Raw genomic sequence first — 23,372 nt, 5'->3', positions numbered from 1 at the left:
ACCTTTCTCCTCCCCTCCAACTTCAGCCCATAGTTAGCTGGTATGAGATCAGAGGATTGCTAATTAATATTAACTAAACATGATGTACTTATGCAATTCTGTTTTAAATATATAATATTAATTTGTTTTAAAAATAAAATGAATTAAAATTAAGAATAGATTCAATAGTTACTTTTATGGGGGTTAATCACTGGAAGGGGGTACACAAGAAGCTTCTGGGGGTATTGGTAATGCTTTGTTTCTTGATCTGGGTGTTAGTTACACAGGGGTTTCAGTCTGTGAAAATTCACTGAGTTGTACACCTACGATCTGTGCACATTCCTATATACTTCAATTAAAAAAGTCAAATAGATTTTTGTGGGTGTAAACCTATATTTAGGGTTTGGCAATATGTATGTTAGCTTACCCAAAAGGGAGGTGGATTCCAATAGAACAGTTATATTTTCAAAGTATTGAAAGTAAACGTCCTGACCTATGCTTCTATATTTTTAAAAGTTGACTATCTAATTGAAAATTTAACATTAATGTAGCATTAATGATCAGCAACACAGCACATATTATTCCCTTCTTTTTCACAAAAACATTTAGTACAGCACCTACTACCTCAGCTAATGCAGAAATGCCACAGGATGGCAAACAGAAAAAGTTGTAACTGGTTACCTCCACTGGCTGCTCTGAAGACTATACCACGTCATTTAAAGTACAGTTCTATTACAAAAAAACCCTTAGAAATCTGTCACTGATATTCTCATACAATCCCTCAGAAACAAAACCAAGTAAGCAAGACAGTGTTAGCCAAATGAAACAAGCAAAAGGCAAGAAAAGGCGCTGCAGGCAAAAATAAATAAAAAGTAAATAAAGTGTAGTACATTTACAGGTACAATATGAGCAGAAGAAAAGTGATTGTTCATTCACTAAACAGGAGTTTACTGGCTGTCTACTTACATCAAAACTCAAAGACAGACACTGAGAGGATTTAATTAATTATGTTCACTTTACCCATTTTACAGATGAAAACAACGTGGCACACAGAAGTTCATGAACGTGCCCAAAGTCACATTCAGTAAGCAAAGGAGCAAAGCAAAGGTTCACGTATTACACTACTTTGCCTCTATATAAAATTTCATCCCTGCCATCTAGGAGTTTATAACAGTGAGCATTAAGACACACTGAGCTGATTTTTATTACTAGTAAAACTATTGCTTTGACATAAATGAGATCTTAAAAAAAAAAAGTAGTAAATGAGATCTTAAACTTCAATAACTGGTCTAACTAGAAATTAAAAACTAGTGCCAGGGCTTTCCTGGTGGCACAGTGGTTGGGAATCCACCTGCCAATTCAGGGGACACGGGTTCGAGCCTTGGTCTAGGATGATCCCACATGCCGCCGAGCAACTAAGCCCATGCGCCACAGCTACTGAGCCTGTGCTCTAGAGCCCGCGAGCCACAACTACTGAGCCTGGGCACCACAACTACTGTAGCCCGTGCTCTACAACAAGAGAAGCCATCGCAATGAGAAGCCTGCACATGGCAACGAAGAGTAGCCCCCGCTCGCCACAACCAGAGAAAAGCCCGTGTGCAGCAATGAAGACACAACACAGCCAAAAATAAAATAAATAAAATAAAATAAATTTATTAAAGAAAAAAAACTAGTTTCAAAAGCATTCCCAATATAACAGTCCTGGTACTTCTTTTTTTTTTTTTTAAAGATAAGCTATAATGAGAATCTGGTCATTTTAATTTAAGTGGTTCCCATTATTAATCTTATGCTTATAGGATCTGTCCAACTATTAAAAGAAATCACACAAACTGATTATCATATTGGAGCTTTCTCAGACGAATCTTGTAAGAATCATCTATAAAACAGTAGTCACTTTAACATATTCCAATACTACAGTCGACCCAGACTGAACCAACTGCAGATCAAAAATATTTGAAAAAAATTCCAAAATTAAGTAAAACCTAATTTGCTTGTGCCAGCAAATAATTACAATAGTATTTACATTGTATTTACAACTATATACATACCATTTCATTGTATTAGGTATTATAAGTAATCTAGAGATGATTTAAAGTATACAGGAGGATGTGTGTAGACTACATGCAAATACTATGCCATTTTATATAAGGGACTTGAGCATCTGAGGATTTTGGTGCCCATGGGGGTGGGGGGTGGTGGGAGTCCTGAAACCACTTCTCCTCCACCCCCACCCCCTCAACCACAAGGGACGACTGTATTTAAAAGACACATCTGTATTTACATGTAAAACACTAAGGCTCAGGCAAGGTGAAAGAATTTGTCAGTGTACAATTATGAGGCAAGTAACACCAGTTCCAGAACCCAGATCTTCTGATGCCCAGCCCAGGTGTTTGCCAGTTCAACAGGAGAAAGCTCATGCCTCCACTACACAATGCTGCAGGGTGACGCTCCCTGGAAGAGCTGCTCTTTACATGGAGCTTAGTAGGAAGCAAAGGTTGGCAACAGGGTTAGCTAGGTCTTCAGTCAGGTCTGGTGAACAGACAATCATTGTTGGTACAAAGAAAGGGGCAGGCAAAGCTGGATTTGATTCTGGTCCAGTAACAGCTGAAAACAATTGATGACTGCACGGAGTGACTGCACGGAGAAAGCCAACGACCCACTGTTCCTGGACCCACTGTTCCCGCAGCGTGGCAAAAGACACCAGTGGACTTTGTAACATTCTTAACAGTGCCCTGAGAGCAAGAAAAGATAGTTGTTGGGAAGTGAGGATCTTTCATGTGACCTGGATTGCATAGGGAGTGGGAGTAGGAATGTAAGTAGATTTTGGTGTTTTCTCTCTCTGGCCAACTGCTAAAGATTTTCTGAGACTGATACAGCACAACACTCGAATTCACTGCCATCCATTCCTTTTTTCTCAAGACACTTGCTCAATCAGACAAAAGGAAAAAAAAATCCTTCTCTGATGGGCAACTACAATTTCTTTTTATTGTATACAAAGACTAAAAAAAAGCTCCAAGAGAATACAAATAATCTCGAAGTTCAGATGTGCTGAACAGAAGAGTCTGTCTAGCCAGAAAACCTATCCATCAGCACTTCGAAAAGTATCACAGGAGCAGTGTTTAAAATCCCAAAAAGGAGCTTATTAAAAATTCCGTTTAAGGAAACACCAACAGAAAAGTACATTTCTGTCTCTCACTACATCCCAAGGTAGCAATTTTTTTTTTCTTTTGGTCATGCCACGCGGCATGTGGGATCTTAGTTCCCTGATCAGGGATTGAACCCGTGCCCCCTGCACTGGAAGTGCGGAGTCTTAACCATTGGACTGCCAGGGAAGCCCATCCAAGGTAACAAATTAAAATAAATAAAAATAACTTGAAATTAATTTAAAACTTCAGGAATACAGCCTAGAAAGACCCTCAGAATTTTAAGAGGCCAGGAGCAAATAATTTCCCCAGCCCTACAAGAGGCTTTGTGAAAGTGGTAGGCTCTAAAAAGAGCAAGGATAGTGATACATCCTATTTGGTGATTTTTTTCCCCTCCTTCCTTCCCACTCTACTTCTGTGAACCATCTGTGGTAGATTAGATTATTATTCAGCAAATATTCACTCCCTCCCCCAGCATCCCCAAGGGAGGAATACTTCTCTCCAGTGATGTTGCGCTTGGCTCTGTGACTTGCTTTGGCCTCAAGGTAGGTGCAGTCTACTACCCACTCCAGGCCTTTGGGCACAATCTTATGACTTGCTTTGGTCGATGGGATTTGGGCAGATGTGGCACAGACAGTTAAACTGTGCTTGTGCAGGTGGCCTTGCCTTCTGTACTTCTGCTGTTCCCTTGTGAAGAACTTACTTTGGGTAGCCACTGCCCCTTCAGTCTGGGCCCCAGAACAAGACAAGCAAAGCAGAATTGTCTTAGCTGTCCCCTTTAAGCAGACCGAGAGCTAATGCTCTAAGGCAGCGGTCCACAACCTTTTTGGCACCAGGGACCGGTTTCGTGGAAGACAACTTTTCCAAGGACCGGGGGCGGGGGGATGGTTTCAAGATGGTTCAAGCGCATTACATTTATTGTGCACTTTATTTCTATATAATGAAATAATTATACAACTGACCATAATGCAGAATCAGTGTGAGCCCTGAGCCTGTTTTCCTGCAACTAGATGGTCCCATCTGAGGGTGATGGGAGACAGTGAAACCCAAAGAGTGTTGCTTATCCTTTCACTTTTTTCAGGAGTTTTTGGATTTGAGAATTGTGGATATGGGATCATGGTTCTGTATTATTATAGATTCTTTTCCCCCCCAAATTTAATTTCTACATGGAAGATATAATTACCCTGAGTCATTGTATCAAATTTGTTGTGGAAATGGGTAGAACACAACTAATCTTTAATGAAGAAAATGACTATTCACACTTAATTAATTCGTAAATCATTGACTATACTCAGCAATACTTGCATTCTCTCATTTGCTTTAGATCAACTTAAGGAACTGTACAAGGCATTGTGAAAACCAAATATTAATATCCTTTAATCAACAAACACTTATTGGGTTTCTTCTACATAACCATACACTGTGATAGGTACCAGGGGTGCCAGTGAATCAGATGATGCTTCTGTTCACCTAAGGAGCTTACTATCTAGAGGGGAAGACAGACAAGTATGTTTTTACATTAATTACATGTTGAAATAAAAATATTTTAAATGTATTGGGTTATATAAAATATTCAAGTTAATTTTACCTATTTCTATCTCAAAAATTTTTGCTCATTAGAAAATGTAAAATTAACCTTTGTAGCTCACATTATGTTTCTAATGGACAGTACTGCTCTAAAGCTTCAGGTTTTCTCTCCTACAAACAGGCTTAATACTGAAAATCCCTGACAACCTTTTCCTTCCTGAAGCTTCCCTCCCTTCCTCAGTTTTTATGACACTGCACTATGGAGGTTCTCCTCCCACCACTCATTCCCCTCAGCTGGTTCCTCATCCTCTTCCACTCCCCCATTATAAGTGTTCCTAAGGCTCTGCCTGGGCTTCCTTGTCCTCCCTCTCTCCTTAGGCATCTCCTCCACTGCTCCAACATCAACTGCTAAGTCTGGTTAAGTGACCCATGTTTACAGCTCCAGGCCTGTCCATGGGATATTTAACTGCTGGCACTTCAAAAGTGAGACTTCCAAACTGTTTCCTCATCATCTTCCTCTCTAGACTAGTTCTTTGCCTCTAACTTCCTTATTTCTGTAATCGTCTCCCCCATTTTCTAAACTTAAAGCCTCCTAGTCAACTTTACACTTTACTCCTTGCGCCTCAATTGGCTGTTATGTCCTCTTCATAATGATATTCTTCTTTCTAAGCTTCTGCCACCACCAAAGGTCAAATTTTCATTACATCTCACCCGGATTATGCAAAAGTCACCTCAAATCTCTTATCCATTCTAGCCCCCACGTACCTAAAGCAAAGTTCTTATCACAAAACTTATGAAAAGCAAAGCTCAAAACACCTTCCAAATCTGCCTGGCATCTATCACATGAAGGAGAGGCAGTATTAGCGGGCTCTGAAAGGTTTTTCAGAGTACATCCAAAAGAAGTCTCTCCCTGCAACCTGAGGTAACAGTAGTGGGAGAGCAGGAGCAGAGGCAACCTGGATCTGAGAGAGAAGAGGACCACATTGGCCTTGCTGACAAATGTTATATCTTTCCTGCTAGAATGATTCTCAGAGACCAACTCCAATCCTCCAGTTCTCCCCAAATGGAAATTCACGCAGCAGTCTAGGACTAGGGGCAGCCATTAACTTAAAATTCAGCACTAGATCATATCCATTCAGAGGAAAGTATGCCCAGAATTATGGTAACTACCTACCCAAGGACGAGGAGTAGACGAATGGAAAAGCTGATGATCGATGCCGCTTCTATCATCTACTTTACCTTGGGGAAGGCGGGTAGAGGTGAGGGAATCCATCCACTCAATAAATAGGCTCCTTTTCATTATTAAGGGCTTGTTATTAAATGGAGGTGGGAGGGGGTTTAAGTTGGCTGAACCCTGCAAATGAGTTAAGGAGAACTGAAATTGGCTTTTGCAGGTGACTGAAATCAGCCAAATGCAACAGGCTTCAATCTACTTTCCTGTTTTTATCCTCCTTCATAACAGTTATTAAATGTGCACACTGGGTCACTGGACTCTTAGCATCCAGAGGGCCCCTCTTCCTAGTACACCCTCTGATATAATGCTCTCCTCAATTCAACTCCGAGGGTGTAAACCTTTCCATTGTAAAAGATAACGTAAATAACAAGATGCCCTTAACCAGATGTAATCTCTACCTGCCTCAAACTTCAGAGAATACTATGACTTTTACAATGTACTCTGCCATAATTTGCATACTATTCGTATCTCACATAGTAAACCTTGAACACTTTATTCATCTTGTCTAAAGCAGGCAAGCAATGCTTTTAAAATTATTAAGTTACTCTCCTACAAGAGAAGCAGATATTTATTTGAAAGGAATTTGAGCGGGATGAAAACGTCAAGTATCTAAAATACATGCAAAGCACTGGACGTATATGCCTCGTGACAGTCCCGATCAGGCAGATCCTGTTGTATTCCGTCCCGAACTGAGACAGAAGGAACTTAGCCCTGAGTGCCACTCGCTTCCCCTGGACAAGGACACATTCAGGGCATAAGGCGCAGAGTTTCAACAGTTGCTCAACCAGACCCAGCGCCAGGCGCTTCCTCTTTCTCCTGCTCCACTCCAGGCAAGACGGTCAATCCCCGCCCAAGGCACCTGCGCCCTGAGATGTCTTCGGGAAACCAGCACTTCCGGACCAAGGCTGCGAAGGGGAACCTCTCTTCAACCTGATCGCGCGCCGCGCCCGGAGCCCGAGAAACGGGCCGCCCCTACTCGTTCTCCACACGGGGTTCCCTGGTGCCCGCCCGACCGCACCCCGCTCCCCATTCTCGAGGACACCGGCTCCCCGGCCCGGACAACGACAAAGGGCCCGTCCCTGCCCGCAGCCACCCGTGTCGACACCGGATGAGAGGTGTGTTTCTCTCTCCCCAGCTCCCCATCGGGCACCTACCCTTTCCTCGCCGCCACCACCGGCCTCTAGCAGCTGAGGTTTCCTCCCGAGCAGCCGCTGTTTTGTTTCCGATGTGAAATCGCGGCCTTTGGAGCGGCCCGGCCCAGGCCCCGCCCAAAAGGCCTCACCGGTTTCGTCACTTCCGGCCCCGTTGTCGTTGGTGACCGGCCCCCGAGGGGCGGGGCCAAAGGCGGAGGGGCGTGGACCAGAGGAAGGGGGTGGATCTTCCGGTGGTGAGTGGGGACTGAGGAGGAGACCCTGCGTTCCCGTTGGCCTTCCGACCCGGAGGGACACCCTTGCTCCCCTCTCGGCACGCGCTGACCCCTGATGGTGCCAGCACCGGTATGAGGTTGTCAGAGATCTACTGCTCTTGAGCTGAGGATCAAAATTTCTACGTAAACTGGACCCAGTGTGTGCTTCTCCTACAAGTGCTGGCATCTTAAATCTAACGTTTCTTTCATTTCTCTATAGTCCTATTGGTACAGTGTTTCTCAGTGCGAATCAGCCGCACCACAATCAAAAGGAAGCTAACTTAAATTGTAACTACCTGTGCCCTCCATCCCCTACCCAATGAATCAAAACTTTTGGTGGGTGAGAACCTGAGAAACTGCATTTTAAACAAACATCGTCTGGGATTCTTCCGCTCCAAGTGTAAGAACCAGTTTTCCTAGATGGTAAGCTTTCAGAGAGCATAAATTGTGTTATTTTTATTTTTTTATTTTTTGCGGTACGCGGGCCTCTCACCGCCGCGGCCTCTCCCTGACCGGGGCACGAACCCTTGTCCCCTGCATCGGCAAGCGGACTCTCAACCACTGCGCCACCAGGGAAGCCCAATTGTGTTATTTTTGTAATCCCAAAACCTAACATAGTATCTGGTACACAGTGAATTGCTCTATGGTTGTTTGATTTTTGCATCTTCCAGCTTTCCATTCAAATGGCTGTAAAAACAGTACCAATAACTCCTTAAGTAGCATACCACACACATACATTCATCTGAAAGCTAAGTTAACAATGAGTACTATGTAAAACCAAAGGTGAACAATGGAGAAATGTTCAAATTCACAGGTAATCAGAAAACTGAAATCAATAACATGGCATCTGGCCAAATGAGATTTTTTTATTTCTCTTAAATTCTTCCCCCAAGATAACCCTTCATATTCCTAGAGCCATCTCTCCTCCCTGCCCCCCTCGAATACATGACCGGTTTTAAATAGGTTTTACACACTTTATATTTAAGAACAGAAGTAGCAGTAGCAAGTTTTTCTATTAACAGAGAATGTTGGGGAAACAAAAATGTTGACACCCCCCAAAAACAATTTTTTTTTTTTTTTTGCGGTACGCGGGCCTCTCACTGTTGTGGCCTCTCCCGTTGAGGAGCACAGGCTCCGGACGTGCAGGCTCAGCGGCCATGGCTCAAGGGCCCAGCTGCTCCGCGGCATGTAGGGATCTTCCCGGACCCGGGCACGAACCCGTGTCCCCTGCATCGGCAGGCGGACTCTCAACCACTGCGCCACTAGGGAAGCCCAACAATTTTTTTTAAAGTTCTCTCTTACGTCCTCAAACTTCACAAGGGTAGGAATTTTTGCCCGTTTGTTTACATATATTGCAAATGCTGAGAACAATGCCTAGCACATAAAACAGTTCAATACATTTGTCAAACAAGCATAGGCTAAAAACCATCCATTTGTGAACTAGTTCAATCTCTTTGAATGCAATCTGGGATGTAAGTAGAAAGTGTTAAAATTCTGGTAAACTATTCTTAGAAACAATCTCAATACAAAAATTTTGTGCAAAGATGTTCATGGAGTATTATTAATAGCAAAAATTGGAATGCTAGATGTCCTACAATAAAGGACGGTTCACCCACTTCACCTAATATCATTAAAATTGTTTATGAAGGGCTCCCCTGGAGGTGCAGTGGTTGAGAGTCCGCCTGTCGATGCAGGGGACACGGGTTCATGCCCTGGTCCGGGAAGATCCCACATGCCGCGGAGCGGCTGGGCCCGTGAGCCATGGCCACTGAGCCTGCGCGTCCGGAGCCTGTGCTCCTCAACGGGAGAGGCCACAACAGTGAGAGGCCCGCGTACCGCAAAAATAAATAAATAAATATATGTTTATGAAGATTGTGTATAACAGAAACATTCTAATCCTGTTAATTAAAAAATAAGACATAACATTAATGCATACATCAAAACACATTCCTGCAAAAAGGAAATAAAATTGATTTAAAAAGCAACCAGTGGCTGAATTACTGGACTAAAGATAAATTTTCCTCTAGTTTTCTGTATTTCTTCACCTTTTTAGGAATATGGAAACCCAGAAAGCGCTGAGGAAGAACCAGTAAAAGACACAGACTAGACCCCTTCCCGGAAATGCGTATGCTAGCTTTCTGTGTGCTTAGGTGCCGGAGCTACTGAGGGTCAACGTCTGGACAGCCGAAAAGAATGTGATGTGCAGATGAGAGCAGCAATTAACCAAAAGTTGATAGAAAGAGAATGCGTCAAAGAGTTACTGAGAGCTAAATTAATTGAATGTGGCTGGAAGGATCAGCTGAAGTCACACTGCAAAGAAGTAATTAAAGAAAAAGGACTAGAACACGTTACTGTTCATGACTTTGGTGGCTGACATCACACCAAAATGCAGAGCCCCGGTACCTGATAGTGTAAAGGAGCTCCTACAAAGAATAAGAACATTCCTTGCTCAGCATGCAGCCTTTAAGATTGAATTAGATTGTTGTTTTGTGGTTTTATTTCTGAAAGTAAAACTTGCCATAAATTAGGAATTGATTTCCCAAAATAAAATCCTTTTTTGTATGATGGTATACAGTTTTCAGTAATGTATACAATTGTATAGATTTTTTCCCCCTAAATGTGTTATTTTAATAAATATCTCATGAATGAGTTTGAAGTTTCCTTGGATTTTGGAATAAATGGGACTTTATTAATAATTCATCAGATTTGTTAAAAGTCAAGCAGCTAATATAGTTTAAGTGTTAAGTATGTAAACGTCAAGTAAGCAAATCTCTGTAATAACAATTGAGGAGAGGGAAGCAGCCTCTTCTGATTGTTTGGATGTAGTGTATGCCTCTTTTGAATTCCTATAGTTTATAATATATGTCCCATCTTGTTTAAAAAAAAAAAAAGATACAGACTAGAGGAACAAGGCTAAAGTGACATCCTAGACACCAAGAAAGAAGAGTCCCAAATAGGGAGCAAACATCCATAGTGCTAAGAGGTAAACTAGGGTGTAGCCTCTTAAAAAGCCAGAGTCTCATTTAGGCTATCACCAGTCACCAGTGGAATGAAGAGATACAGACTACTGAGACTTAAGAAATTTGGAAGCAAGATCCTTTTTGACTCAGCTCCTACAGAAATGGAAACAAAAATAAACAAATGGGACCTAATGAAACTTAAAAGCTTTTGCACAGCAAAGGAAACCATAAACAAGATGAAAAGACAACCCTCAGAATGGGAGAAAATATTTGCAAATGAAGCGACTGACAAAGGATTAATCTCCAAAACATACAAGCAACTCATACAGCTCAATATCAAAAAAAAAAAAAACCCAATCCAAAAATGGGCAGAGGACCTAAATAGACATTTCTCCAAAGAAGATATACAGATTGCCAACACATGAAAGAATGCTCAACATCATTAATCATTAGAGAAATGCAAATCAAAACTACAATGAGATATCATCTCACACCAGTCAGAATGTCCATCATCAAAAAATCTACAAACAATAAGCGCTGGAGAAGGTGTGGAGAAAAGGGAACTCTCTTGCACTGTTGGTGGGAATGTAAATTGATACAGCCACTATGGAGAACAGTATGGAGGTTCCTTAAAAAACTAAAAATAGAACTACCATATGACCCAGCAATCCCACTACTGGGCATATACCCTGAGAAAACCGTAATTCAAAGGGAGTCATGTAGGGCTTCCCTGGTGGCGCAGTGGTTGAGAGTCCGCCTACCGATGCAGGGGACACGGGTTCATGCCCTGGTCTGGGAAGATCTCACGTGCCGCGGAGCGGCTAGGCCCGTGAGCCATGGCCGCTGAGCCTGCGCCCCGCAACGGGAGAGGCCACAACAGTGAGAGGCCCGCGTACCGCAACAAAACAAAACAAAAACAGTCATGTACCAATATATTCATTGCAGCTCTATTCACAATAGCCAAGACATGGAAGCAACCTAAGTGTCCATCAACAGATGAATGGATAAAGAAGATGTGGCACATATATACAATGGAATATTACTCAGCCATAAGAACGAACGAAACTGAGTTATCTGTGGTGAGGTGGATGGACCTAGAGACTGTCATAGTGAAGTCAGAAAGAGAAAAACAAATACCGTATGCTAACACATATATATGGAATCTAAAAAAGAAAAAAAAATGGTCAGAAGAACCTAGGGGCAAGATGGTAAAGATGCAGACCTACTAAGAGAATGGACTTGAGGATACGGGGAGGGGGAAGGGTAAGCTGGGATAAAGTGAGAGAGTGGCATGGACATATATACACTACCAAATGTAAAACAGATAACTAGTGGGAAGCAGCCGCATAGCACGTGGAGATCAGCTCGGTGCTTTGTGACCACCTAGAGGGGTGGGCTAGGGAGGGTGAGAGGGAGGGAGATGCAAGAGGGAAGAGATGTGGGGACATATGCATAACTGATTCACTCCATTATAAAGCAGAAACTAACACACCATTGTAAAGCAATTATACTCCAACGAAATGTTAAAAAAAATTTCTGGAGAGTACATATAACTATAAGCTACTCTTTGTGGAATCTCTACTGTAGTGAAAAGGAGAGGACCTAAGGTTGTTTGTTTTGTTTAAAAACTTACTCCAGCCTGAAGGAAGAAAGAAGATAACGGAAACTCCAGAGCAAGGCTCAAGAAACTGCAAACTGTAGTTACAAACCAGAAACGTGAGTGGGGGAGGTCTTCTGGATAGGAGTACCCATCCTTAATTATAGAAAGCAAAGGTTCAAGATGCATGTCATAAACTGGAGAGAATATGCCTAAATGACTCTTATAAAGTTAAGCTTTTGTTAACCTTGAGAGTTTTTGCTAAGTAAGAGGGAAAATCAAATGACTTTTACTCATTCATACCTACCTAAGATAGCACTGGAAGTTTTTTTTTTTGCCATGCCGCACAGCATGCAGGATCTTAGTCCCCTGACCACGGATTGAAACAATCTGTTTCCCTTGAAGTGGAAGCGCAGAATCTTAACCATTGGACCACCATGGAAGTCCCAGCACTGGAAGTTTAAGAACTATAAAAGCTGCAGTGTTTGTGGTTAAGAAGTGAAGTTCAGTAAAAGAATGAGAAAAATAGTAGAGGGTCCAGACTCTGCAGTGGTGTATTTATATTTTCCCCAGAAGTGTCTGGAACTTGGGAGCAGGAATGGAGAAATAAATGACCCCCCCCCAAAAAAAAAAAGAAAAGAAAAGAAAAGAAAAAAATGGTGGCAAAAATCAATAGTAAGCAGTGAAAGATGAAGCAGACAGGAAATCCAGTGCCGGACCTGTTAGAGCTACTTGGGGAGAGGGGCTGTTCGAGCCTCTAGAGAGGCTAGAGCAGTCACTAGTCACAAGTAAATAAAGTCAAGATTCAAGGCCAGTTCTTTACACCATAGATTCAGCAAGGCAATCCAATTTATTAACACTTCCCACATAAAAGCAGTTTACTTTTATTTATACATCATTGCTCTGTTTGCTATGGGAGTAAAGTAGAATTGAAAAATGAAAAATAATACTGTCATCAAGACTAGGTGCTTGACCATATTCTATCTTACTAGCTCTCACATCGTTTTCATTCTTTGCAAGGATCTGGCTCAGATTTGGAACAGCTCAAGATGAAGGGCTGGCTTTAGCTTACTCATCTTGCATTTTTAGTCTTAAGTTCTGTATGACTGTCAATATTTTATTAAATCTAATTTCCTTCTTAAAGAACCTGGGCCCCGTTTAAAAAAAAAAGTCTCAAGAATATACTCAAAATGAAACTTTAATATCTAGCTTTTCCACCTGCTGTAACAATTAGCCAAATCTCTTCACCTGGGTATATTTGCCATTATCTTTTAACTGACAGGGGAAAAAAATGAACCTTCATAGTTTCTAGATCCTACAATGTGAAGTGTTCTCTAGTTTTTCCTTTTGTTATGAGAAAAAAAAACAGGAAAACTTGTTTAGAACAATTTTTTAAATTCACAATACTTTTTGCCTCAACAAAGATTTGCTAAAAATGCTTCCTATGAGGGAATTTTATTAACAAGCACTTTCCTCTGCTCTTAGGTGGCTATTAGCATCTAGACCATATCTATCCAATGTAACTTTCTTTAGACAAAATAATGTTCTTCAATCTGCAATGTCTACCCAATATTGGAAACCATTAGCTAAATATGGCTATTGAGCACTTGAAATACGAATACTGCAAACAAAAAACTGGATTTTTAAATCCAATTTAGTCACACATCACTTCTGAACACTTGAAATATGGCTAGTGTAACTGAAGAGCTGAGTTTTAAATTTAATGAATTAAAAAACTTGACAGCGCAGATCTAGACCATGAATTAGATAGAATCCAATATGCAGGCCTCTAGATATCCTACCTAAGGAACACTAGCAGTGTTGCAGTGAGTAGTTAAGACTATGTGATCTTGGGAATTCCCTGGCGGTCCAGTGGTTAGGACTCCGCGCTTTCACTGCTGAGGGTGCAAGCTAAGATCCAGCATGCCCTGCAGTGCAGCCAAAAAAGAAAGAGACTATGTGATCTCTAAGGTCCCCTCTACATATTACTACCTCTGCTGAGAAGCTTCCTACTATCTATCCCTTTCCTCTCAACGTTGAAGTTAGCTCATCAAGTTTGACAGTTCATATAGTACATTGTATATCTATTAGTGATCATCTCATTATTTTTTTCTCCACCACTAGACTCTCAGCTACTAAAGAGATCTTATTTATGTCTATCACTCCATCTAGCTTAAAACATGAATGGCACATATTAATTGTGCTTCAATGGCAAATGTAAGTCATACACAAAAAGACGAATGGGCTACCTGGCTTAATATTTCAGCTACCACTCTGTGCAAGAGAATCCAAAAGTCATCTATCCAACTAATACATGATGAGGCAGAGTAGGCAGACTTAGAGCGTCATTTAATTCAAACAACATGGCTTGAAAAAAATTTTTATTCATTTTTGTTTATAGAAATTATCTTTTCTTCCTGGGCATTTCAGATTGCCAATCCTAATTTAGCCTTCGTATGAGTCAAGTAATAAAATGAAAGGCAAAGAATCTTTTAAATAAAGATGAAAATTAAGCATTCAAATGCAAATAAACAATATTTCAATAATTTAACATAATCACATTTCGAAAAATCTACCAGTTTATCAAATATTATAAGCTCACCTTGGTCTATAGTATGAATATAATAGTAATAATTCCTGGGTTTAAAATATACACGTGTGAATTTCCCTAGTTTTCTTCCCGACACTTAGACTGCCTATTTCTTTGCCTGTTTGAGATTCCTTCTAATACCTTTCTTTAGCTACTGGTATTCACAAATCAATTTCACCATCTTTTGCTAAGCAAAACAATTTCTCAATTTCATATTAATAGAAGGCTGAAATATGACTTGGAAAAATGTGTTAACCACTTTGACATAAAACCTTTCAGCAGTTTTTGGGTAGAAAGTGGAAACATTCATAGAACTTATTTGAAAGAGCTGGGTAAATAAGCCTCATATACACATTGTATACCTGCTTACATTTATTTGCATTAAATTTTTTTCTTCATATTAAAGGAGAAAAAAATGTTAATAATGTTTAGTACAATTTGACTCTTGAACTCATTGTTTTCTCAGTTTGTCCACCATATCTAGTATCCATGCCTGATTAGTACCTGAAACTGCACTCTCCACAAAATAATCATCGGCCTCTACTATTACATATCAGGAAGTGCTATGATAAGATTCAGAGTGAGTAACAACATAAACTTCTCTCAGGAGAAAATGTGCTGGGGCTGGCTGGGAATAAAGCCTAGAATATTGGAGTTGTTCTCAGGCAACCTTTTTGGAAGACTACTTCATGTTCATAAATATAAATAATACCTACCTCTTTATTTGCCTCAAAAAATGTTTTTCTCCTTAAAATGAACTTAAAAAGAAAATTAAGCTGCATTAGTGCAATCTATTAGGATAAAATACTAGTACTGAGTAGACACTTTAATGTTCTAATCAAAGCAGTTCTTGGATCACTTAGCACTGGCAACATGTGGTAGCTGGTGAGAAAGGCAAACTCTCAGGCCCACTCTAGCCCTAAGTCTGCATTTTAACAAGATCCCCCCAGGTGATTCAGCTGCATGTTAAAGTTTGAGAAAAACCATTTTCTTCCTGTACACAGATATACACATTTAAAATTATTTTATTTACAGGGTCAAATGAGGAAAAAGCACATTGGTTTCCTCCTAACTGCCACATCAAGAATGGTTGTCAAGACTTTCATCTAATTTTATAACAACCTGAATGGGCAATATGGATTAAACTAAGGTTTCCAAGTTGAAATTAACCTATGGACAAATGGTAAAGACAACCCAGAAAGTTCAAGCAATTTAGTAAAAATTTTCTTATGTGTATTCTTCCTGACACTACAATATGTCAGCTTATACATGTCCAGTTCTTTATATACAAACCTGAAAAATAAGAACTCTGAAAACCTTGAAGTTTAACCTTTGTGGCAAAATCTGACTTGAACTGACATTAAAGTGTTAATGTAGTAAATGTAGTAGGTCTTTTAACCCACTGACTGTGATCATTCCTGTTTTGCTGCAAAAGTGTTAACGTATAAATTTGGGATCCTGACACAAATCTCACTGGAAGTGTTACGCAGTATATGGTATGTGCCCCCAAGGGTTTCACACAAGGGCCCTTTTAAGGTAAATGTAATTGAAAGAGCAGAAGAGACCCAAGCAAGGAAAATTAAATCTACCTGAATAAACTTCCATGCTAATGCTGGCTAAATAAAAACAACCTAATATGATGCCTTAGAAGCAATAATATGGTAAAAGATAGAGAGGCATAATAAACTGCTTGAACAGGGAGTCACGCTGGGGGTCAATCTGAGAAAAGGCTAGTAAAAGAATTTGTAAATGGTAAGGAGCATGTTTCTAAAATTTTCCCTTCAGAAACCACAATTTAAAATATTATAACACTAAAGGGGGGAATATCTCCACAGATGTCTAGATTAATCGAAAATAAGGCAAACGGCCTCTTTGACCTTTAGTTACTAATACTCAAAAACTGAGTCCGTCAAAAATTCAGCCCATATTTTCAAGTTAAGTTTCTAGTATGCACCGCATAATTACAACATGATGCCATTTATTTAACAAGACTCTGAAAGAATGAGTCCCCAAGATCAAATATATACATTTTTAATATTTGAAATATTTACATAATGGAACCATGTCATGGTCCAATGTTAAGAACAGTGTTTTCAAATGTCCTCTTAAGATTAAAAAAAATCTAGTAACTCAAGCTCAGTTTATGCTTTTTATGTTTTTTAACACCCCCTCCCCCACCCAATCTTTTTAAAAAATAAATACTCAGACACAGGAATAGCTGCACCTAATTTCTGTTAAGAACTATTTAAAACTTGTTACATTTTCAGGTAATTTTGCTCCCTGGTGATTTCTGATCTACCATAAAGAAAGCCCCATGTATGTCTCTAAGAACACCATCAGTACGTTTTTAAACTTTGATGAGCAGAGGTAAACAAGGTGTGTGCCTACATATACACACACAAGATAGAAACCCTTTACAAAACAAAAAACTAGTGGTAACTGCTTTAAATGATTTACTTTATCCTCAGAAATAAGATGTAAACTTTGTAAATTGCCATGATAAATTCCTATTGTATTTTGTCAAACATTCCTAGTCTGTAAAATTGCCTAATTTTTTATTTTGCTTATTTTTAAAAAAGATTTTTTTCACTTAAGCTTTTTGAATGAAGCTTTTTTTTTTTAAACAAAGGGGTACAAAATTAAACTAAGGGCCAATTAGTGCAAAAAATGCATTAAATAAAGCTCTCCAGAATCTAAGGATCTGCCTCATACCTGAACAATGAAATCAGGGGGGAAAACCACTATGACTCACACTCCCTTAAAAGAGAGGCTGACGCAGCCAGCTTTCAACAGAAAAACCCATTCCGTTCAACAAACTGTTGCTTGCCACAAGAGAATACTATACTCCGGGAGACTAATAATCTAATTATCCCAGACATTTGGGTTGGCACAATACCATGTTTCCTTTACAATTCTAGTCTTCAACTAGGAAATGTTTCAGGGAAACTTCCAAAGCAAATTAGGGAAAAGTAAGACTTTATACATACATTCACACAAACACATTCATACAGAGATACAGTAGGAATGGATTGTCTGCTACCTTTTCGCACTCTAATTTTAAATTCCATGCCATCATGAGGGCCTGCCATTTTTGATCAAGGGGGTAAGGGTAATAGGTATGACTGGTATTCTTTCAATTTAAAATTGTTCATGTTGGTGCCTATACAGTACAGTTCAATATTAAGTGCAATTCTGCAAAAGAATTGGCGAGTCATTTTAATATTTACAAGGAACAAATCAGCAGAACAAAATTATATCAGATAGGCTGTGTACAGTAGCTGCGGCTTATAAAACATACCAGTAATTTGTACCTGGTGAGTATAAAGAGAACCATGGTAGGATTCAGATGTCTTTACAACCAAGGGAGTACACATGGCATTAACAAATTAGAGGACAAAAAAAATTCACATTTTCTACATTAAAAAAAAATTACAGATCTCACAAACGTCTTTGAAGACAAAAAAAAAAAAAAATTAAAGTCCTGTGAAGGGTGGGAAAGAAGAAATCTGAAATGGAACTCTAAATGTAAAAAGAATTTTACTTCACAAGACCAATTTTCTTGGCTTCTGTTTCATATATCAATAATCTCCACATCTTGACTATAAAAACTTCTGCTTCTTCATCAAGTACCTAGAAAAGGAACAAGACAAAAAACAGTCACACACGTAAGAGAAGCAATCATAAGCATCTCCCAACAAGGTAACTGGAATAAAAAAGGCTTTTATCTACCAACAAGCATTTATTTATACATGTCTTGAAAAACTACTTCCTGAGGAAAGCAAATGTTATAAAGAACACAGTAATTTAGACAGAACTGGTTATGTAACTACATAATACTTAATACAGAGTATCTCATTTACCCCTCCCCAAGAACCTCACAATCTTAACATTTATTTAGCACTTATTACATAAGTGACACTGAAATATTAAATGAGAATATATGTGTAGCATTTTAATATAATATCTGGGATAGAGTAAACAAAGTGAACACTATCATCACAAGGGACACAAGACTATTGAATAAATAAAAGTTTTTTTCTCCTTGGCAAATCAAGTTATTTTTTCTATCTACGTATGAGTTAGTTGCATCATGTCCTCACCACTGCACTACTCCTGCCCTCATCACCCACACATATGTGGCACTCTACACCAGGGCTGCTGTGCAGTAAACTGGAATAGCATGCTTCCTTCTACAGAAGGCAGCAATGACTGAGTTCCAGGGTACCACCGTCATAATGGCATCTGGCCTAATGCTGCCAAGACTCTGGAGAAGCAGGCCAGGTTAGGAGTTAAGCAAACCACATCTCTAGCCAGACTACTTAGATTCAAATAGCTCTTCTACCTCTTATTAGTTACGTATTCTTGGTTGGGTTACTTAATCACAATGAGCCTCAGTTCTCTCATCTGTAAGACAGAGGTTATAGTAGCTATGTCATACTGCTTCTGCTGTGGGAATTAAAAGAGTTGATATGTACCAAGTGCTTTGAAGAGTGCTTATTATTACAATCAGTAAGTACCTAAAACAAGCCAGAAATGGATTTTCCTGAGAAATTTCCTTACATTTCTCAGTGATGACAAATAAAGAACTTAAATAAGACATCTATGAGCCAGACTTAACCCATAGTTTAAAAAAAACTGCTGTGGGAATTCCCTCGTGGTCCAGTGGTTAGGACTCCACGTTCTCACTGCCAAGGGCGCAGATTCAATCCCTGGTCAGGGAACTAAGATCCCACAGCCAAAAAAAAATGAACTACGCTGCAACACTAATTAATGAGGAATTGAACCCAGGGACAAACAAAAATGCAACCGAAGTTCATTAACTTACATAAAATGAGGAAAGGTACAGTTTGAAAAAGATTTCTAATAAGAGCAAAATACTACTTGAGTTAAAATTTCCATCTCATTTATTCAAGAAATATTTAGAGGGTACATGAGCTATTACCAGAACTGGCTGACAACACCAACTCAATTGGTTTCCTCCCACTCTGATCAACAATGAGCCAGAAAATAATCAAAAACAATATAAGCGAATAAGCAGTAGAGTTTAATTATACTCTAAATATCAAACTGTTTCAACAGATCAAAACGGATTAATAGTGACACATGACATCTTCACCAACAGTGATCATACCTCTGCCAAGGCCACAAACCAGAACACTGTTTTTTTTTCCTGGCCGCATGACTTGTGGGATCTCAGTCCCCCCACCAGGTATTTATTGAACCTGGGCCCTTGGCAATGAAAGTGTAGAGTCCTAACCACTGGACTGCCAGGAATTTCCTGATTTTTTTTTTTTAATTCCTTAACTCAGGCCTAACTACAAAACCCTCTCTTCACTCAAGGATAACTTTGTGAACAGGCTGGAAGGTCAAGGAAGTTCAGATTGTATCCCTAAGGACTGGGATCTATTCACATTTCTCCTTTCATCTGAGGCTCAGAATTATGGCATCAAACTTTTCACAAACGTTTTTTCAGGAATTTTAGACAACAGATGCATTAGGCTAGCTAGGCAGCAGAAAACTAATGTTATCTGGCTTCAGACATCACATAGTGTTTGGACACATAACATCTTGACCTTAGAGCTCCTTTTAGTTAGGCACCCTCCTATGGCACTCCCTGACAACTTTAATTGCAGCTCAAAATGAAAGTTTCCCTGGTCACCTATCATCTCACATCATGCTTGACGTTTCTTCTTCCTCTCTGACTCTTCTTCCTGTTGCTACTTTCCCACTCTGCCCTTTAGACCCTATTCCACTTTATGCTATCCCAACTTCTTTAATTAGACTTTTCATCTCCTTACCTTAATTGAAAATGTGGTACGTCCCCTAAAGGCCCTGACACCCCTGTGGCCTTCTGAGAAAGCTCCTCACTTTCAAAGCTTTAGTCTCCACAAGAGAGGGGAAGCTGCTGGATCTTCATTGTTTCTCTCCTAGTAAACAATATCTCCACTGATGTTCGCGAGATCTCATTACACCACCGGTTCACTCCAACAGCAGCTGTCTAGCAAATATCTAATCTTTCATCCACATTAAATGAGTGCTCTGGCAGCTGGTTCTTGTATTTCTCTCCAATCCCAGTCCCAACACACAGTAATTTCTATTTCTGTGTGTTATAACCCAGCTTAAAGTTCATTGATATTCTAAACAATGACATCAACTCTGCCCCAGAAACTCCCATGGCCATACTTTGCACCTTGCCATCATCTGGATTAATTTACCAATTGTATTCTTAAACATTCTACTCTCTAACTAAACCTCTCTTTCCAGTTATTTCATTCCAACACATCTCCCACAGCTTCACTGGAACCACCAGTCTTTGATTCATTCAGACCACCAACTCTGTTCTGATACTATTTCCTTTTCTTCCTAGACTGGAGTTCACAGTCCATTCTATCACTCTCTCACCTTTACCATCAATTCTCTTCCTTTCTTTTCTCACAAAATCAATGCAACCACAACCACTAACTCTAATATCCAAATTAAGTGCAATTTGGGATTTGATGTTTAACTACTGCCAACCCAACAGACACCTGCCCAAGTGACAAAAGAGTAATACAATCTTCAAGTCTCAGTTTACATGGTAATTCCTGTGATGGTTTCCCTAACTGCCGTCAACACCTAACTACTCATCTCCTCTGCCCCATGATCATTTTTATATATCCCCATTATACTAAGGATATCACAGTATCAATATTGGTACACTTGTTTCCCTGCTGGTTCTTTAAGGGCAGATATTCCACCTTTCTGTGCTTCTAGCACATTGCTCTACCCAGTAAACACTTAATAAATGGTCTCTAAGTTTATGAATAGATTCAGAATTTATATTTATACACACAAACACCAAAAACAGGGGAGGGGAGAGAATGATTAAAAAAAAACCTAACTCGGGCTTCCCTGGTGGCGCAGTGGTTGAGAGTCTGCCTGCCGATGCAGGAGACACGGGTTCGTGCCCTGGTCTGGGAAGATCCCACATGCCGCGGAGCGGCTGGGCCCGTGAGCCATGGCCGCTGAGCCTGTGCGTCCGGAGCCTGTGCTCCGCAACGGGAGAGGCCACAACAGTGAGAGGCCCGCGTACCGCAAAGGAAAAAGAAAAACAAAAAACCCTAACTCTACTGTTGTCTAATATCTTACTATGAACGCCTTTAATCTCTTAATGCATGTTCAAATTTTAATTCAGGCCCATAAAGATTCTGGAACCAACACAAGGAGAAATTCAATCAAATTCAGAGAAGTTAGTTTGTTCACACTGATATTAATTTAAATTTTTTTTTCACATCTTTATTGGAGTATAAATGCTTTACAATGTTGTGTTAGTTTCTGCTGTACAACAAAGTGAATCAGCTATATGTATACATATATCCCCATACCCCCTCCCTCTTGTACCTCCCTCCCACCCTCCATATCCCATCCCTCTAGGTCGTCACAACGCACTGAGCTGATCTCCCTGTGTAATTAAAATATTAACAACAGTAAATTTCTAACTTACCATGGCAACATCATCTAAAATGCTCTGAGGTGAACTATGAGCCATAACCTAAGAGAAAAAAAATAACTGTCACTTTGAAAATAAATAAAACATTAGCAATACAGTAAAAAAAAAAAATTTTAAGGTGCCCTCAAACTAGTATGAGAATTTCTTGTGACTTTAGAACCTTTCTATAAATTTCTTAATTCCCAGAATCTCCCTCTTTTCAATAAAAGTCTGACACTAAAACCTGGGATCTTAATCACCACATTATTTGTCTTCTAATTCAAATCCAGACTTATAAGTGTTTATGCTACAGTAATGACAAGTGGAAAGGGTCACTTAAATTAGCTATGCCTAATGTTAAAAGAGCAGTACTGGTAGAAAAATACCATTTCCTTAAAACGCAATTAGCTATTCCTTTATAGAAATACTTTGCCTTCAGGGGACAATGAAAGGATGTGGTATACCTTGGTGGTTAAGAGCATGAGTTCTACAGGCTACTTATCATGTAACCATGGTCAAGACACGATCTCTCCCTAAGCCTCAATTTCTTCATGTATTGAATGGGGATACTGTTAGTAACTTGCACTTCCTAAGGTTGTTGGGAGGTTTGAAGAAGATGAAGTCTTGTAAAATGCTTAACACCGTACCTCCCGGGAAAGAAGCCTGGCACACAGTAATCAGTCAGTTAACACCACTATTATGCTATGAAGGGCACTATACTTTCTTTTCCAAAGGATGGATGACTGAAAAAGAATTGAGACAAGCTATTGGCTGTCTCCACTAAACCTCAACTGTACTTCAGCAACATTCTAACCATTAAGACAAGAAGGGGGTGGCAAAGCATTCTCAGGGGCAGGGAGAGAGCAAAATTGGCAGCAGCCAGCTATTCTGTCCTCTCTGACCCTCTGAAATGAAAGCATGCAGCGTGGGGTCTGAAATAGTATAGAGGGGTTCACTTAAGTAGCCATGACTCTTGTAATTAAAACTAAATTATCACTGACTTGGGCCTGTAAAAATTTTCAATTTAGAAAGTCTCTAACATTTTGAAGTATATAACAAACGTTGGCGAAAGAGTAAAAGACTAACCTTAGAACAAACAAAATCAACTAATGTAGCTTCTTCTTCACCTATGTATTCTATGATTTTTTTATTAATCCATGGTCTAATTCGTCGTTCCATCAATATCTATAAAATAAAGCATGGTTACTAAATTGAAGAGCTTTTTATTACATTTACTTAAAAAACCTATGTAACTTCATAATTTTTCTTAAGGCTAAAATACAGTATGATCATTAACAAGTTGACTTAACACAGATAAGTATCGAGACAAAATTATTTGCTTCTAATTTATGAAGACCTCAGGTACCAAAAGAATTTCCACAATAATCTATTATTATTGACCATGTCAAGATTCTAGCCACCTTATCACCCCTATTTGTCATAAACGGAATGAACTGAGTTTGTGTGCT

At 39.6% G+C, this 23,372-nt stretch overlaps 2 protein-coding genes across 7 annotated transcripts in view; both read right to left on the bottom strand.

The window, feature by feature from the left end:
* PSEN1 (presenilin 1) overlaps positions 1-7,174 on the bottom strand; it is a 75,050-nt gene extending 67,876 nt beyond the window's left edge. For 2 of the 4 annotated variants that reach the window (XM_030831610.2, XM_030831611.2), the window contains exon 1: positions 7,038-7,174. The gene's annotated coding sequence lies outside the window, so the exon portion shown is untranslated. The remainder of the gene's footprint in view (positions 1-7,037) is intronic. The other 2 variants (XM_060295004.2, XM_060295006.2) reach the window with 1 other exon arrangement.
* Positions 7,175-14,209: 7,035 nt separating this feature from the next.
* RBM25 (RNA binding motif protein 25) overlaps positions 14,210-23,372 on the bottom strand; it is a 54,398-nt gene continuing 45,235 nt past the window's right edge. For all 3 annotated transcript variants that reach the window (XM_060295003.1, XM_030831609.2, XM_070044984.1), the window contains 3 exons: positions 22,990-23,088; positions 21,919-21,966; positions 14,210-18,065 (listed from right to left, as the gene is read on the bottom strand). In XM_060295003.1, coding sequence (XP_060150986.1) covers positions 17,973-18,065; positions 21,919-21,966; positions 22,990-23,088 — 240 coding nt within the window. In that variant the 3' untranslated portion in view covers positions 14,210-17,972. The remainder of the gene's footprint in view (positions 18,066-21,918; positions 21,967-22,989; positions 23,089-23,372) is intronic.

This window comes from Globicephala melas, chromosome 2 (assembly GCF_963455315.2).
Source record: "Globicephala melas chromosome 2, mGloMel1.2, whole genome shotgun sequence".
NCBI lineage: Eukaryota > Metazoa > Chordata > Mammalia > Artiodactyla > Delphinidae > Globicephala > Globicephala melas.
Note: the sequence above shows the minus strand (reverse complement) of the source record. Positions and strands in the feature narration are given on the sequence as shown.